We start from the raw sequence: 18,219 nt of genomic DNA, 5'->3' as shown, positions 1-18,219 counted from the left end.
TGCAAGTAAAAAGATGAGGATTACGAAAGAAGCCTGTCAATATTAACTCTTTATTAGAGGTATGCTTCATTCATTTGAAAATTGAACCATTTTGATATGGTATATTGGTATGATCAATAATCAAAACAAAGTTTAAAGAAACAGTGTTCTCACTGTTACATGAGACTTCAAAGAGAGCGCATATCAACTTGCAGTGTTTAACCATCAGAAAACAGAAGAGCTCTCTTTATAGATTCTGTTGAGGTGAATATATGCATAGAAGTGTCCTATAAGCCCTTTTAAGAAATCCTAATTGAACAAAACTTTGGGTAACACTTGCCGGTATTTGCTGATTCAAGAAACATCTGCAACACTTAAAATGCCTGTCAGTACTACTACTACTAGTTGGTGACAGGACCTTATGAGTCAACTTAGTCTTTCCCGTCATATTGAAGCCTTCTGACTTTCCCTGCATCATAAGTCTTCTGACTCGAATTTCAGGTCGTCCATGTGCTCACATATTCTGGTAACTGACTGCTGCAACCTGGGGGAATAGACATAAGTAGTAATTATAAGACAACCAATGATGCCCTCAAGCTAGATATACATATTGTACAAATAACATCAAGATAATTTCAAAAGATCAATAGAAAATGAAAAAACTGTAAATGCAGAAATGTCCGCAGTGGTTTTATGTTGGCAGTTTTTGCTGTAAACTCATTACCGCAAACTTACAACCGTGAAAAGCCATTCCATTGTGTGACTGGTACTATTGTTTCAAACACAAACTCAAATCCACCAAGAACACTCCATTTTCTCCCTACCACGAAATTAAATCCCCGCAAACCTTTCTGCATTTACAGTATGAGGGCTGCTAAAAATGTACCAATACAGATGTATTTGTAATTTTGTTTTGCTTAATTGGTGCCAAAAGCCCTAATAGATTATAAAGAGTTTTGTCAAGTACCAGACTGACCTTTTCTTCACCTGTGTGACCTCCTCTTTGTAGTGGTCAACATCTCCATTGTCTATCTCTACCTGTCTGGCCACCTGGAGTTCTGCTGTCTACAGGAGGAAACAATCCGACAGGCAGGTGAATACTCAAAGAAACAAACCATGCTCTGATGACCTTACAGAAGCAGTGAACAACAAAATGTACTGAAGATCAATCTTTGTGATTGTGTAGTTGATTCTAATTGTTGCAGTTCAAGCAAAGATTGATAGGTGTCCAAATGAACTATTGTAAACTCTACAAAGCAAGCTACATGTATGTTTTCACCATTTGTTGAATGGTTAACAGGATGACTCAAAAAGCTCAGATGAGAAGTTGCCTTACTAGTTGTAGTTTTTTCTTCTCCTCTTCCTGAATGTTCTCCAGCAGTGTGACCAGTTCCACCTGGTTGTGATCATCTCTGAGACGATCCCTGATTGCCATGACATCACTGGAGATTCTCTGGAACTCCTAACAGACAGAGGAAAAAGACTAAGCCACATAGAACATGTAGTAACTGAAAGTTGTTCATACATTTAACATGGTTTCTGTCACATACATGTCCTTACCCCAACTGAATAGTTTGACAAGTTTTTGTAGCGAACATATATCACAAAGAATGGTATGTTCAGGTAACATTTAGTGTAGAGCATAATGTTCAACATTTTAAACATGTAACCCCAACGGAAATATATACATTCTGTAACCTGTTTCAGTTCTATTATCATCGCTTCATATGATGACGTCAAATTGAGGAGAAACATTTTTCTCTCCAAAGACAAGGTCATATTTTGTAGAACCAAGGGTAGAACTTGACACTGATTTGGACGCATCCAATGACAGAGTACTTAGTACTGACCTGTGTGACATCATGTACAAGTTGACGGTATGGTGCAAAGTCGTAATTGGGTGATGTGTCCAGGTAAGTCTCAAAACCCCTGTATTGGAGAAACAGGTTTTCATTGGCATGTTGTTCTTGCGTACACAGGTACAACCATATGAAGACAACAAATTACCCTATAGAAGATCATGGAATTTAATCACATCTAACATTGAGCTGCAATAACAAAACCATTTGTGAAAAAGTTTATCATAAATTTTGTGTGAATCACAGATTCGCGATATATCAATACTTGCATCATATGTATGTAAGTCACTTTGCGAGCTATACTTTAGCAGAGAGAAGTTTAAGCAGATTGCTCATTTATATAACGTTATATATATAAAGTGGTAAGATTTTATTGAGATCTACTCACTCCTGAAACCTGCGGTACACTTTGATCCTCTCCTCTTGGAGTCCATAGAACTTACGGATCAACTGCTGACATTCTGAGCCCTGAAGGAACATGCATGGCATTGCATATAAATACTGAAGAGTCTAGAAAGTGTGATTAAAGGAAGCCGTTTAAAGGTATGTTATATGTTGTAATTTTTTTCAAACTGACACTGGCCACACCCAAACTGTGGAACGTTTGTTAATGTTATTATCTAGGTACTGCTTTCATAGAAATCATTCCAGGAACAACTAGAGTTCCACGACCTCATACCTTCGCCAAATGATTTTAACAATTGTGACTGACGTATTAGGAGTGTTTCTCATCAATTATAAATCAGACCAGTTGATTGTCTTAAAATATGACATGTCCAAAGTATGAGCTTAACAAAGTATGAGCTTAAGAAGGTTGTGCTAATATTGATCATCAATTATGCAAATGAGGCCCTTATTAGCATTATTTGATTCGACGATGTTCACATTCACATAACTTCCCGATGCCACAAAAAAGTATTAAATGCATGGAATTTCAGTCATTTACCAGTATGGAATTATATTTTTCATTTAAGCATGCAAATTAGGCCCACATTTGCATATTTTCTATGTTCAACATTTCTCTCTTCCTCAGTTACAATTTGAATAGTCATATCATGGCACAAAGCAGATGTTTAAAGTTACCTCATTAATTATGCAAATTAGCATCTGATTTGCATAATTATTGTCCAATCATTCTGAGCATCACACAAGCTATCTACATACCAAAAATCATGACCATCCATTAAGGCCATCTTGAGTTATAGTATTTTCTCATTAATTATGCAAATGAGGTCTTCATTTGCATAGTTCATATCAATTAATATTTCTCTCTTCCTCAGTTACATATGTCACATGTTTCAGAGTCCTATCATGGAATTTGGCGGATGGATAAACTTTACTCATTAATTATGCAAATTAGATACTGATTTGCATAAAAAGTATCTAATCATGTACATCATCACTCAAGCTATCTACTAACCAAAAATCATTGCCATCCATCAAGCCCTTCTTGAGTTATTCCCTTTCAAAGTCAGATGCAAAACCTGCTCCTGCAGTTCCAAAAAAAGCCGCTAGGGGGCCCAAACCCATACCACTTACTCTCTGTCCAAAGAGCTATCTACCACTTAAAAATCAGTTCCATAGCATGTCCAGAACACGAGATATCAAAACAGGAAGTTCCGCTGCAGTACCTTAACAAGCCGCTAGGGGACCCAAAATCTAATCATTTCCAAGTCTCATCAAGACCTACCCACCTACCAAATATCAAGACAATCCATCCAAGCCTTCTTGAGTTATCCTGTACATTACACACACACATACATACATACAAACGCTACCCTCTGCATAACCTTCTCGGCGAAGGTAATGAATGTAACTGTGTTAACTGTGAATTTTAACATGTTGCAAATTGTTGGAGAGTCCAGCGCACAGGGAAACATTAACAATAGCGCCTATGTGACATTTGCTCGCGGCAGCTCACAATAATATATATTTAAATATATATGTGAAATTTCCATCTTAAAGTAAGCTCCCCGGCAGCTTCGGGCCGTAATTTCGCTTTTTGTCGCAAAATCACACGAGGTCGCGAGGTCACATCAGAACTTCCTATCTAAATGTATTACAACTCTTCGGACGTGTCTGAGCTTACCCCTCAATGGTACCCCCGTGCGGTTTTCGCCATCATGTTTATGACAAATCTACCTACAATTTGATATAAATTCTAAATGCGTACCACGAAGAGAACTTATTCTACTAAGTCCAGTTTGGTGGGAAGTTTGAATGGGCCAAATGGGACGCCATTTTCCGGTCTGTCGCAAAATTGCTAATTTGCATAAAATGGCCGAAATCTATTGTCGGTAGGTCGTTTCCCTGTGCAGCGTTACACAGCACTTTTGCATTTAGTTGAATTGCAACACATCTGACGCTTCTGCATTACCGATTCCGTATCTAACAGAGTAAGCATATAAGAAGACATGTTCCCTACCATTTTTATCAGCTGGAGTGACTCTGTCTGCTCAAAAACCACGATCTCATTCACAAGATAGAAAATTCAACAGTACACACATGTCCAAAACCCGGAAGTGAGTTGTTGGGCTAGTTCATTCATTTAAAAGGGTTGTTTGAAAAGTATATTAAAAACCTAAGTGCATAAATTTAGATAGAACTGATTGAATTATAGAACAGATGTGAACAAAAATGATGGCTCTTGTAATTTATTTGAAATTGAAGAAACAAAACAGGTAATAAGTTTAATTTTAAAGAATAAAATTAAATTCCCCCTATATACTTGGTATCGTCAGCGCGATGCGTGGCGGGAAGTAAACAACATGGCGCATGTTTACGGTTGGACTTAGTCCAAGTTTGTCTCGGACACAACGCCAGTTCACAGCCGTAATGTCGGGATTTAGCTAGCCGTACATGACTCAGAGGTTCAGGTAAGCATATAGATGCCTTTCAATGTTGTTGGTCTCTTCAGATCCCTCCGTATTCGCAGAAATTGCGGTCAGATGTGATAATTTGTTTGTACACACGCGTGCACGCGTTGCTTGGTTAGTAATTATATTTTCCCAGCCATGCGGACAGACTTTGATTTTCTCAACTGTTTGCAAAAATGCGCTAATCAGATGATACCAAATTGTTTTTTCTATCTTTTTATGTCAAATTTTGTCAGCACACTAGCGTACTTGTTGTTATTCAGGTGTTTGGAGGTCAGATAGCGGGTTAATCCTCAGATGTCAGTTTGAAGATAGACAGTGCCTTGGCTCTGCGGGGGGTCAGGTGAGCTCGGACACCTGTTGGATTGACCGATAGCCAGGTGTGTGTGTCGCACGTGGCGTTGTTGTGGCAATGTAGGTTGTATTTGTTGACAAAACTGCACGGAATGCTCCGATTTCTTATCTTCTCCTAGGAACTATTTAAAGGAAGCCAGTTTAAATTAGAGTAGACTCTAATCTACCATTAAAAATTGTATTTTCTCCGCGGAATTTCAATTATTTCCCACCACATAACTCTACATTGTTCAACTTTTGAATGACAACAAAGATAGAAAGCTAAAAGATTTGACAGTTATATGACTCGGGTATACATGTTTGAATGTAAATAATGCATTGGGGGCCATAATTGCATGTAAACATCATAAATCTCATAGTGTATCTAATCAATTATTGCGACAGTTAGATGGCTTCTTTTGATTGCAGTCTATGGTGTATGAAGAGCTTCTATCTGTCCTAGCATTTAAATAGGTATATCAGGAACTTGTTTTGTGATTATATGTTTTGGTAAAGCTAAAGGTTCCAGTTGTAATGATTCGTGTAGCACACTTGTTTGTTCAGGGGTTGTTCCAGTGTTGATTCTGCTTGCATAGGGTTGGCTGAAGTGGTTGAAGGTGGGCACGCTAAAGTTTCCACGGTTTCTTGCCTCAGGCTGTCATCAGTCCCCATTGTGCGACTAATACTATGGAGGTAGAGACGCTAACGTTACCACGGTTTCTTGCTTCAGGCTGTAATAAGTGAGTTCCCATTGTGTTACTAATGCTGTACTATAAATTTATTTAACTTCACGGCACTTATATTTCCAGCACGTTGGCTGTTACAAGCTCGTGATGTCTTTGAGTTCATAATTGAAACAATTGTAGAAACATTGATACTGAATATCTTCAATTATGTCTGTGGGATTATAGGTCGCCCAAAAGAGCTAACTTAAAAACACTACAAACAAATGTCAACATTTACAGTACATGTATATTCAAAGTGACACCTTGTCAAACGTGCTGTTACAGTTTAATAGAAGTCAAGCTTGTGTGGCTGCTTGGAGAGTATTTTATTGTCAACTTTTTCAGCCAGCTTCAATATCAATGTTGATATATTGTAGCACTGAAAGGTTACTGAGTAACAGAATTTTACTGTAAAATGTAATATTATCAAATGTGACATGATTGCGATCCTGCCATTGCAAAACAAATTTACCCATGACCATTGATTGTCTTTATGACAGTTCTGTGTTTAAAAGGTTGCTGTTTGCCCCTTCACTTCCAATGTCTCATATTGTTTGAAACGTCACATTGTAACAGTCAATGTTATGTCACATAACGTTGACTGTTACAATGTGACGTTTCATTTCCAACAGTTACAAAATGTATTAGCTATAGATACAATGACACATAAGTTATGTGTCATTGTATCTATTGCTAATACATTTTGTAACTGTTGGAAATGAAATTCTGTGCCATGGTGCAAAGCGACTTCTTTTAAGATTAAGATTAGAATGTTCAAATGTCAACATTAGATATTTAGTCATCGTGTGAAGAGCGCTGTTCTGGAATTGATTACAAAATTACAGGCAGTTGATGGACATTATCTTAGTCACATGACCTTCTAATAATTTGTCTATAATAACAGGTATCACATAACACCTGCTCGCTGTAAGTGTAACTTACAACACTTGCCTGCTGTCAGCAGCCTGCTTCTATAACTAGTACTCATATTTGTTTTCATAGCACACATTATTGTCTGTGCAGCTTCTGACTTACAATATTGCATCAAAGCCATTTTTTAAATGGGTTTTGAATGTTTTATCAATTTACATAAAACATGTAGGTCATCTGGACTGGAAGGGGCCATCTTTAATTGGATACATATATATCTGGGATGTTTGCAGACAACAAGAACAGTTGCTTTGAGTTCTAATGCTGTAATGGTTTAATTTTGATAGAGCTCATTTCTTTAGAATGTCATTTCAAAGGTAACAGTGAGTCCTTGTCAAGTATTTGATTTATTACTGCAGCAACATTACGTTATATAACTGGGATGATATTTAACCTTAACTTAAGATAATACATGTGTCTACTATTACAGTGCCTGAGTGAAGTAAGATGGCGCTGGGTGACCACAAGGCAGAGTCCGAGACGCAGCAGAACGGACACGCAAATGGCGAGCTGTCCCCCACCAACTTCTCTGTCCCTCCACGTGAGCGGCCCATGATCCACCGCGCCACCGACGCTCCCCTGTGCGAAAGATGTCGCGACTTGGAGCTGACGTTTTTCGACCCGGACTGCCCAGGGTGCCAGCTGCTGCTGCAGGACATGAACCTGTCTGTCAGTCAGATCTTCGCCATCATCAGACAGTGGGTGCCGCAGGTGCAGCGGAGGATAGACGTACTCGGAGAAGAGGTTCGTAGATTTGCATGAAGTATAGAGAGAAAGTTACAGAGACTCATAACACTGACTAATCAATCAACAGTCTATTTAATTTATTGAAATTAATGCTGGTTTTCAGATTTGGACACGCTAGTAGTAATGATGAGCAGAAAAACAAGTTCTGAAGGAATAGTTTGTACACCTTTACTAGTTGTTAGTTTCAGAAAGTGAATTTCAATATAGTCAGATGCAAGTTTTCCTCCCAGCCCCCTGTTTTCATTTTGATCAGCCTTGTTGTTTATTCTTGTAGCCAACTTTCTTGGTAACTTTTCGTACCCCTTCTATCCAAAAGAACTGTAACGATAACCTAGTAGCCACTGTGGTAGATTAACATTTTTTTTTTCAGGTCCTGAGAAGGGGAGCCCATGTGAACGATCGTGATGGGTTGACTGACATGACGTTACTGCAGTATGCGTGCAAGGCAGGTGCTACTGGGATCGGCAGCGTTGAAGCAGGTGACTTTTAAGGGAAAACTCTATTTTCTTCTGTCTCTGTTTCTAAACATTTGAAATGAAAAAAAAATCAAAGTAGCATCTGCTTCAAAATGCATAGTAAAGCACATACTGTACTAGTACTAGTAGGGTAAAGTGAAAATCATAAGTCCAAGATACAGTAAAATGCATTTAAGTTCAGTAGGGAGGAAATGGAGTGTTCGTGGTGCAGAACAGAACAAGCAGTGTTGTAGTGTTGTAAGTTTGCGGTGAAGAGGTTACCGCAAAAAACTGCAAACATTAAACCTCCATGAACTTAAATGCATTTCACTGTAGTTTTAACAACATCTGTCTGCGTTTCAAGCGTCAAGACTGGCAGAGCTTCTGATCTCCAAAGGCGCAGAGGTCAGAATCCGTTCCAGATGGACCAACATGGCCGCCCTCCACTATGCAGCGTACTTCGACGTGGCTGTACTTATCAGCATGCTGTTAAAGGCATCTGGTGGGAGAGGTAAGGGGTTCTAAAATGCTTTATAAGATGTATTAGATATGACATCCATTTTGCATCTTGGCTTGTGTTTCATGAATGGAAGATCTTGTTGTGCATGTACCAGCTTTTTGGTGAGAGAATTGCAAACATAATCACTGTAAAGTTATAGTAGTAGTATTAGTACTACCTTATATTTACAATGTGTGAAATTGAGTACTATTATCATTATTATTGTAATCACAATCATTAGTAGCTGCGCAAAATTGTGAGTTAAATTGGATCTATGAAGTGAGTAGTGTTTCTGGGAATGCCTAGTATACTTCAGAAAACTCAGGTATTGGTTTGTAGAAAAGTAACAGGTGAGTACAAACCTGGATGATTGGTCCATAATTATGCAGATTGTTTGTCTCCCCTGTTATTGACACCTGTTGGTAACACCTGTGTCAGGTGTATCAGTATGGGGATGGTCTGGAGTAGCATCCCCGTCCACCTGATTCTACGCTTTTACTTTGGGAGCTTCGGTAACATTTACTTGTTTAATCTGTCCTACCAGTTATAACAAGTTGTGTGTGTCACAGTGTGCATGTTTCATTGCATTTTTGAAGCACCTCAAGTTTATCATTAATCAGAATTGTACAAATTTTATTCATAGCTTTTTTGGAAGAACATTTGATTTTTGCTATGGAGCCGTTTTTAGGGTTGTATTTTTATTTTTTTTCAGGGTTGTATTTTTATATTAACCGGTTCTTGTTTTGGGAAAATTTAAACACTGCTGGGATAATTGTGTGAGTCTGTGTGAACATAACAGGTGTCAACAACTGCTTTATTTACTCCTGGCCATTCCATGCTGCATGTGTTATCTGTACATGACTACAAAGCAAACTACTTCTTTACACCACGCTGACCCCCAATGTGCCATTCTCTGCCAGGGTTTGATTTTTTCTCTGTTGCTAGGCTTTGTCGCAATCACATGTCGCTGTCGTGTTGCTTGTTTGAAAACCCAGCACTCTTCCGTTACGAACTTTTGTACCGAATGTTTGCACCAATCAAACAACTGTGACCTACATGTGTATGGAACATTATGACGGACTGTTTAGACAGTGTACAACCGGTGGATTATATTCTTAAACGTTTGCAAACAAATAACATTCACTGCAATAAGGGTAGGAGATGCTGTTTACATTATGATTACCCCAAAGAACAGTAAAATTTTGTTATGGTTGAGCAAATACAAGTTAGGTGATCCTGACACTCACTGTTTGAAGTAACGAAGTGCCCTAAGTTGAGGCGTACCCTAAGTTGAGACATTTTTTCTGATCTTATTAGTAACACGCTGTGTTTGTTACCACTGACTATGCTGATTAGAAAGGTAAATAAACCTAAGTCCATGCACACAGCTCTCATTTGCATAAAAACATCTACTTGTGCATATTCATCTAGTTTTCTCATTGTTTTTTTCAAAAATAGTACTTTAACAATGATAATACTGGTGTCAAATGGAGGGCACTGCTTAGCGGAATCTCATACTGCAAAATCTACGGCCTTACGAAGCAGTTACACAGCTGTCATACACTTAAGAAATACTAAAACATCTTATGATAGGGCACCCCCTGTTTCGTGTAATAAAGATTTTCTCAGTGGATTTCAACAATATTTAGTGACTAGAACTTTAGTAGGAGGATTCTGATGTTTTGTTCACTGCTTATTGTAGCTGTCTTCTCTGTCTCTTTGCTCCAGATGTAGATAACTTATGTCAAGAGTATGACAACGGCACACCCCTGCACATCGCTACCACAAACCTCTGCTTCGAGGCTGCCCGCTGCCTCCTCCAACACGGCGCCGATCCGACGATAAAAGACAGCGCTGGACACACGCCTTTAGAATGCATCCCTGACACATCAGGCCTCGATGCCACATCAGAAACTGCCATTATTGCCACAAAGATGCGGATCTTGCTGAAGGACGCAGAGCCATTGTCATCGCAGAAAAACACTACGCAGTACGATATGCCGAGCTACGAGACTGTATCAGGGAAGGTGTTGCTGTCATCACGGGGGCTGAAACTGGGGGAACGGGTCATCATCGGAGGAGTAAAGGCAAGTACAACCGCAGCATAATATTTCATAATCAAAGATCATGTAATATCATGGAGAAAATTTAAGTCGATGTGTTAAATGCATTCTATATCTATTGAAAATTGAAATGGGTTTAGCTTTTGATTCAATTTAGCATAAAAGATAATAGAATTTGAGTCCACTTGAATGTATGTACAGTATGTTCATATAAAAGGTCAACTAAATTGTGCACAAACTTTGCGAGATGCGCAACATGGAAATGAGCAGTCGGGAAAATGTGTATGACATTGTTTAGAAATGATTGTCAACGGAAAGACCACTTTACTACCACAAAGATGGTCATAATGAAGAATTTTGCACATTTTTGCAGATGGGCACGCTGCGGTTCTGCGGTACAACAGAGTTTGCGTCAGGCGTGTGGGCCGGGATTGAGCTGGACGAGCCTGAGGGGAAAAACGATGGCAGTATTGGTGGGATCTACTACTTCAAATGTGCCCCTAAACATGGTGGGTCTTTTGCTATAACTATAATCATAAATATGGTTGGGATATCACTGGATAATTTGTTTCGTATGTTCAGACCCTTGTAGTGCCTAGTGGCACATACGGCAGCAAGTTTCCTTGCTGTTTCAGTAGCAGGACATATTTTTACAGGGAGGGGTTGCTAGCCTTTCTCCTTAATGCAACAACGGCATATATTCAAACCTTCGTATATATTCAAAATGAAAAATGTACAATCAGACTTTAAAACGTATCTCAGAAGAAGCTTTCTCCTTGTGCAAAAACTATGAAGTAGTGGTCTTTGTATGTGAACATTCTGCTCGTTATGAGTTTTACACGTTGCATGCATTTTAATTGTTTGCTGCATTTCCTATTTTCCCCACAGGTATCTTTGCACCCTTGTCCAAGATCTCCAAATCTAACTCACCCTCCACCACCCCCCGGGGCAGTCGCCCCTCCACCCCGCAGCGCCGCAGACTCTCCGCACCGAAGATGGACTTCTCACACGTCACCGCTAGGGTGGAAACAGGTGGGGACATGAAACATGAAGAAACTACAAAGTCAATGTTAAGTTTGGAAAATGTGTTTGTCTTAGTAGACAGATAGGCAACTGCTGTTATACTATAGTTCTTCTCCAATATGCAATAAAGCAGATTTTTCATCTTAGCTTTGAGGAAGTACTTTTTTGTTCAATGATAATTCAAGTTATTGCGGAAGACAATTTGTCCATAGATACTATTAGAAATTATAGCTAACTGGCATTGAACACAAAAAACAAGTTCATGTTTGTCTCATATGGACGAGGTTTGTTGGTACATTGCTACACATGTATTATGACACCAGTATGATAATCACTGCATCTTCCTAGCAGGTTAAAATGCAATTTTTCTTTTGCCTCCAGGACTTCGGAAGAGGTCATCAAGTATGACCTCTGAGCCAGGAGAGCTGGAGGTCGGAGATAGGGTCATTGTGGCAGGTCAGAGGACAGGGGTCATCAGGTTCAGTGGGAAGACTGACTTTGCTCCAGGTAAGGGTGAGGAAATGTAGCAACTAGGGGGTGATTTCTCCTTCATTGGTACACCATCTTTTACACCCAACAGGATCTATTACAGTCTCTATCTTCCCCATGTATAAAGATTCATGCATAAGAATCCAACAAAATCCAATTAAAACAGAAAAACCAAAAGCATTTCTAATATCGAGGTAGATATTTAAGCTGAGTTTTGTTAAACCTACTGTTTTACAAACGACGTTTTGTGTTCCTTTGTTTTCTCCAGGCTGGTGGTACGGAGTGGAGTTAGACAAACCCCGCGGGAAGAACGACGGCTCCGTGTCAGGAGTACGGTACTTCAGCTGTGAACCCATGAAGGGGGTGTTTGCACCTCCCTCCAGGGTCACAAGGTAAGGCAGAAACAACAGCCCAGGTCCTGGAGGCAGAAGGATTGTCTGAAGTAGTTTTGGGGCCCAAAATAAAGCGGTTGCAGAAATTGATGAATTCTCTTTGATCATGGGATGTCAGACTACTTTACAAGTTGCACTTGCAGTGTACTTTTTCTTACAAACTATCCTTCTTTGTGTTTTTGGTTAGAATGTACACTTTGGATTTTGTTGTTTACTTGTTCCAGTTATGTGACAAACATAGAAAATACCTTTTATCATTGGATTTTTTTCAGTTACCTAATATGATTGTTATAAGTTTGTTTCATATGCTTCAGTTTTGTTTGGTTCCTTTTGTTTCCAGAGCCACTCCCTCCCGCATGGGGTCCATGGAATCTTTGTCAAGTGTGGGAAGTGAGAGTAAGTAGTCAAAGTCAAAATATAAAAGGGTCAACTTCCGTCAAGGTCAACATTTTCTGAATTTCTGATTGGTTGAAATCTTGTTCCTGTAACACACCTGTAATCTTTGATTGACAGTTTCGTCCGTCCACCGCACGGCCAGCAGCGCGTCCTACAGCGGCCGCAGTCCGCGAAGAGACAGAATCCTCCTACAGCGCAGGTCAGCCGCCATATTGTTCGTTATTATAGACACTCAATTTTCACCTGTCTGATTGGTATTTCACTCATATGTCACAGGAAGCTATCTTGTATTTCAGCATTTAGAATAATACTATTAGGAAGATAGATGAATAGAATTTGGTTTGTTTGTTTCACATACTGACCGACGGAGGCCATATATATATATCTAAATGGTAAGCTGTCTTTAGGTGTAAAACACCAGTTTTGTACAGTAAGTACAAGCTGCAAGTCAATACGGGATTCGCTCAATTTAGTCTAGCAATGGCCAAACCTTAGTAACACAGCATCATATCATACATTTGATCACATGGTGGATAGGGACGATACAAAAAAGTGTTGGTCATTTTTTAAGGTTTTTTAGGTACGTGTAGTCCACAAGTGAACAAAGAAATTGTAGGTCACAAAATGTAGCTTGGTATCTAAACCTTTTCTAGCTCCCGAGTCTCCTCTCCCCAAATACATGTAGTATTTGAGGGGAGGAGACTTGAGAGCTATTATAGGTTTGGATACCAGGCTGACAAAATACTGAAAAGTGATGATAAGATTAACTTTGATATTGTAATTCCTCAGTGCCAAGGCCACCCCCTTCAAGAGATCCCTGAGCGGCTCGGGTCCGGTGGATTTTGCCCTGACGGAGGGGATGACAGTGCTGGTCTCGAATATTAATGAGCTGGGAACCATCCGCTATATCGGACCAGCCGACTTCGCTGAAGGAGTGTGGCTGGGTGTGGAACTAAGAGCTCCGAAAGGTACTCAGTTTTTTTTAACAAACTCGAACATGCTTTACAATTACTAACTCAACATGTAGGAAGTAGAAATTATGCTAGAATACATTTCACAAGGTCAATGTTATATGTAAAGAAAACTCCAAACTAGCAGTAAAGCCATATGACAAAAACTTAAATTCACCTGACCAAAGTAAGTCCTAATCTCTCAAACACATAGAATTGGATATTTTCCCAGGTCGAATTTGCTGTTCTTACAACAGAGTCAATGTTGTTAGTCTTTGCAATTAACTTTTACTTTTAAAGAGAATAGTAAGATGAAATATCTACCAACTAATTGTTAGCTTTGTAGTAGTACAGTATGTTCTTTTATCATGTTATATCATTGGAATGTGTCTGCCTTTTGAAGCGTTAAATAACCTTTAATGAATGTATTGCAGGTAAAAATGACGGCTCTGTGAAGGGAACGCGATACTTCAACTGCAAACCGAACCACGGGCTGCTGGTCCGACCGAGCCGCGTGACATGTCGCGGGATCAACGGCACCAAGCTGCTGGGTGGGAGAGACCAAAAGGGCTTTGGTCCGGGGGTGCGAGCCGACCGCCACAGTACAGACATGTCCTCCTCCTTCATACAATAGACTAGTCCTCATGTATCCCATAAGCCACCTTGTTTAGGGGGGTTGAAGAGAAGGAACTGTACGAACTGTGGGGTGATTATTAGTTAGTCTAGTCACATGTAAAGTAGTTGTTTGTAGTTTTTCTTTTAAGTTGTTCTGTAAAATGCCAATGACAATCATTGGGAGAATCTCTGGTCTTACAACCAACATAGGAAATTCATTGAGTAGTTTGATAATATATTGTTGTAAATTTAGATAAAACATGATCATGACAATCTTCTCCAGCCTACCTCAAGTCTTTCTATAGAGAAAATTTGCATTTGTTGGTTCCAAATGGGAAGAAGTGGCTTATGGGATACATTTAGGCTGGCCCATTGTGTCCTATAGCTGAACATGGAACCTTAAAGTGTGTTCAGCACAGCAGTGTGTAAATTTTCCAAAAGAAAGAAAGAAAGCCAGGCTGAATGTACTGAGTCTGGATTCAGGTACTACCATGTATACAAAATATAGGAGTCTGAATTTGTGGCCTGTCGATAAATCCTATACATAGTATTGTTTCTGGAGTTGTAGCTGTTTTTGTGAGATTTTTTTTTGTATATTTGGTATCATAGACACTTGAATGTTGAAAATATTTTGGATCTATAGCCTTCCATTTATGTTTGACTTCTCACTGATCCATTAAAACTGTTGTATTCTCATGAACTAAGACATATCAGTGAAGGAGTTTATATGTGTGGGGAATCACATTAAGTGATTCTAGTACAGTAACTGCTTTATGTACTAGAATCACTATTGTGTTTCCAACAATCCTAAAGAGTGATGATTTCTGTTGTAAGTTATGAAATTGAAATATAATGCCAAAATTGGTAATTGTAAAACTATTATTGTGTCACCAGTCCTTCTTCTAGCCAACATCAGATGTATCGATAAAAATGTATGAAATTCAATCCAACTCACAGTCAGTCATCATATTTAAAGATAGCATTACCCTGTTCTGAATTAACTTAGTGGCCTTTGAGGGACCAGTATTTGTGCATTGAAGTAATAATTGTTTCTTCCAGTTACATGAGAGAAGAGATTTTAATGTTTACTAGTACTTAAACTCAAACAGGAATAGCTGCTATGCACAATCTGTACCTGGCAGATCTACTTTAAATTCTGAGAAAAAGAAATATATTTTGATGGAAAAATTCAGAATATTTTTCAACAAAGTATAAAAGTAAGGCCAGCTTCTCAAGATGTAAAAAAAATATCTAGATTTGAATTGGTTCTTTGTATCAAAGGTAGTATTTGTGCAAGGAGAAGGAGAGTATTTTTGTAGTTCAGGGTGTTATGATGGTGATTGTACCTGTATGATGGTATATTGTACTATGCACTTGTGAATATATTGAATATATTGAATTTCCTAAATGGCTTAATCTGCAGTGTGAGTGAATATCCCATAAGGGGCTCTGATAGGTGCAGTTATCTTAAGAAGTTCAACATAGATACTCCTATCCATTCAACTCATAAGACTTGAAGGTGACAAGTACTGCAGCTGTGTTCCTCTAAAGTATACAATGTATATTAAGCAATCTTGGCTCATATCTGTATATTTAGGAAGTTTGAGATTTCATAAAGTCTGAGTATTTATTCTTTGATAGTTTGATAGAACTATGTTAGATAACTAGACCTCTGTTCAGATGAAATATGGTGAAAGCTGTCCAACATTGTATGTGTATTGGGTTATAAGGTATTTTGCCTCTGAGTTAATACTTATTAATAACTTTGTAAAGACATCTGACTAGCCTACAATAGACCATGTTTGCTCTGTTCAGAAAGTGTTAAGCGTGAGGTGATAGTTCTAATAGTTCTCAGGTTTAGATAAGATAGAAGGATGATCTGGTGATAAGTGTGCAGAAGAAAAGGCTGTTATATTTAAGAAATATGTCAGGTTTTAATTTCAATAGTTTCCGACCACCGCAAGCAGCTAAGAACCTAGCTCAACTATATATGCTGAGTTACACTGTATAGTCCACCATGTCCTGTTTAGTTATGAACTACATTACTATGTTGATGAAAGTTACACATCCAGGTAGTAAGATATGCAAGATAAAAGTTACTCACTGACAAGCAATTGGATAGATTATACAGTTGTTTGAGTTACTGTTATTTTGCATAATACATGTACTATGACTGAAATTGCTTTCAAAACAACAGACCCAGTGTTCTTGCCATGTCAGTAGAGGATATTTTTCTGTCAAGGATTAAGTTAAAATGTGTCATCAGCTTTCCTTTCTGTTATTTCATTCAGATGTATTTCAGAAATGAAATTTTTGCCCAGTACATATTTGTATGTAGACATCTCACTGTAAAAGCAGCCCCTGCTTGCCCAAATGGAATAATTCTATAGGAATATGATTTGTAAAGGGTGTTTTAGATTATCTCTATTTGCCTTTTCCTTTGATATATAGATGGGACATGTTGTGGATTTATTTCTGTTGTACATTGTTGTTTTACCTCTCTCTGTGACAATGTCAACCATCAAGAGATTTGAAATACAGGATTTTTATGTCAACTACATGTTGTATTGTGTCATGTTTCTTATTGCAAAATACGATTAACAATTATTTACTTCGCCAAAAATAGTTACTCAAGCAACTGGATAAAATTTCGAAACAGTCAGACGTTTCAGACAGCATCCGCTATCTTTCCTATTGAACCATCTGAAATTGTCTTCCCTTCATTAACATTATTCAGACTTTTGGTATAAATCCTAGTTCTACCAGAATACCAGATCCTTCTTTAGTCACTGACAAAAGATAGCGGATGCTGTCTGAAACGTCTGACTGTCTCGAAATTTTATCCAGTTGCTTGAGTAACTATTTTTGGCGTATCTTAATACCTCCATGGATATCTAACCTTCATCAACGTAATTATTTACTTCATTTCTACAAAATGAAATCTTGGTGAATGTAGGACTTACAGTCCTGGTCAGGTGCAGACTTACTGCTATTCTTTAGCAACGGGATAATCCCAATATAAGCAGATGAGCAGTTGAGTAAAAGGACCAAGTTGTCAAGGGAAAACAGTATCCTTACATATCCTTACATCTGCTTAGAGATTTCGGCTAAGGTCTCCAAGCAGATGTTGGGGTGAAAGATCGTAATGTTTTCTGAGTGACAGCCGGGCCTCTCTGACAGTCCATTACCCCAAATAAGCAGGTGAGAAGTTGGGTAAAAGGCAAAAGTTGTTAAGGGAAAACGGATGATGTCCACATATATCCTTAAAATACTCATTACGTACAAAACACGATGTACACGAGAATGTAGGCGGCGCTTCGACGGGTGGACATCATGTTATATGGGCTCCTCGCGCGGCGCCTACAAATCGATTCTTTTTATATGTCAATTAGTGTTTTAAAGGTCATTCTAGATGTTTGTTAAGATGTCTGGAACTATTTGGGAACATTTTACTGGCCTTATGCCTACTGTGTTCTAAATCTGCACATATTACAAGTGGGGATTACATACCCTATCATAGCCTAATCTGCAGAACCGCTCCCGACCGTATCATGAAAAGTGACAAAGGAGACCGTCAAATTGCCAAATTTCGGTCTTTTCAGGAATGAGCAAATCGCAAAAGACTCGCAAAGGGGTTTGACGTTTTGAGGTTTATTTGACCTTGAACTTGAAACTGCGTGCACGCCAAACAAAGTATTGTGGTATTGTAGACATATCGCCAAAAATGCAATGGGATATTTGGTTATAAATTACGTAATTCCTTTGCATTTTAACAATAGAAGCAGTAAAGTGTGCATCTCCTGTAAATGTTCGCTTTCTGAAAGGCCGCATCCAAGTTCAATCCTAAACAATGAAAAAAGAAGACGTTGAACAAATGCAACGTATTCA

The 18,219-nt window shown here is 38.7% G+C and overlaps 2 protein-coding genes across 2 annotated transcripts; one reads left to right on the top strand and one right to left on the bottom strand.

Moving 5' to 3' along the window:
- Positions 1 to 36: 36 nt before the first annotated feature.
- On the bottom strand, positions 37 to 4,396 carry LOC136444363 (required for excision 1-B domain-containing protein-like). The gene is made up of 6 exons (XM_066441879.1): positions 4,264 to 4,396; positions 2,227 to 2,306; positions 1,830 to 1,908; positions 1,316 to 1,441; positions 956 to 1,044; positions 37 to 523 (listed from the first exon to the last, which is right to left on the bottom strand). Exons 1-6 carry the CDS (start codon positions 4,264 to 4,266, stop codon positions 454 to 456), a joined length of 447 nt encoding a protein of 148 aa, XP_066297976.1. The 5' UTR covers positions 4,267 to 4,396; the 3' UTR covers positions 37 to 453.
- A 180-nt stretch (positions 4,397 to 4,576) lies between these two features.
- Positions 4,577 to 15,732, top strand: LOC136444495 (CAP-Gly domain-containing linker protein 3-like). Its single transcript, XM_066442061.1, has 13 exons — positions 4,577 to 4,714; positions 7,133 to 7,446; positions 7,820 to 7,928; positions 8,269 to 8,415; positions 10,132 to 10,490; positions 10,840 to 10,975; positions 11,355 to 11,498; positions 11,871 to 11,996; positions 12,247 to 12,370; positions 12,711 to 12,766; positions 12,884 to 12,965; positions 13,556 to 13,734; positions 14,151 to 15,732. Exons 2-13 carry the CDS (start codon positions 7,150 to 7,152, stop codon positions 14,348 to 14,350), a joined length of 1,959 nt encoding a protein of 652 aa, XP_066298158.1. The 5' UTR covers positions 4,577 to 4,714; positions 7,133 to 7,149; the 3' UTR covers positions 14,351 to 15,732.
- The last annotated feature ends 2,487 nt before the right edge of the window (positions 15,733 to 18,219 follow it).

The sequence above is a fragment of the Branchiostoma lanceolatum genome, chromosome 11 (genome assembly GCF_035083965.1).
Source record: "Branchiostoma lanceolatum isolate klBraLanc5 chromosome 11, klBraLanc5.hap2, whole genome shotgun sequence".
Classification (NCBI taxonomy): Eukaryota; Metazoa; Chordata; class Leptocardii; order Amphioxiformes; family Branchiostomatidae; genus Branchiostoma; species Branchiostoma lanceolatum.
Note: the sequence above shows the minus strand (reverse complement) of the source record. Positions and strands in the feature narration are given on the sequence as shown.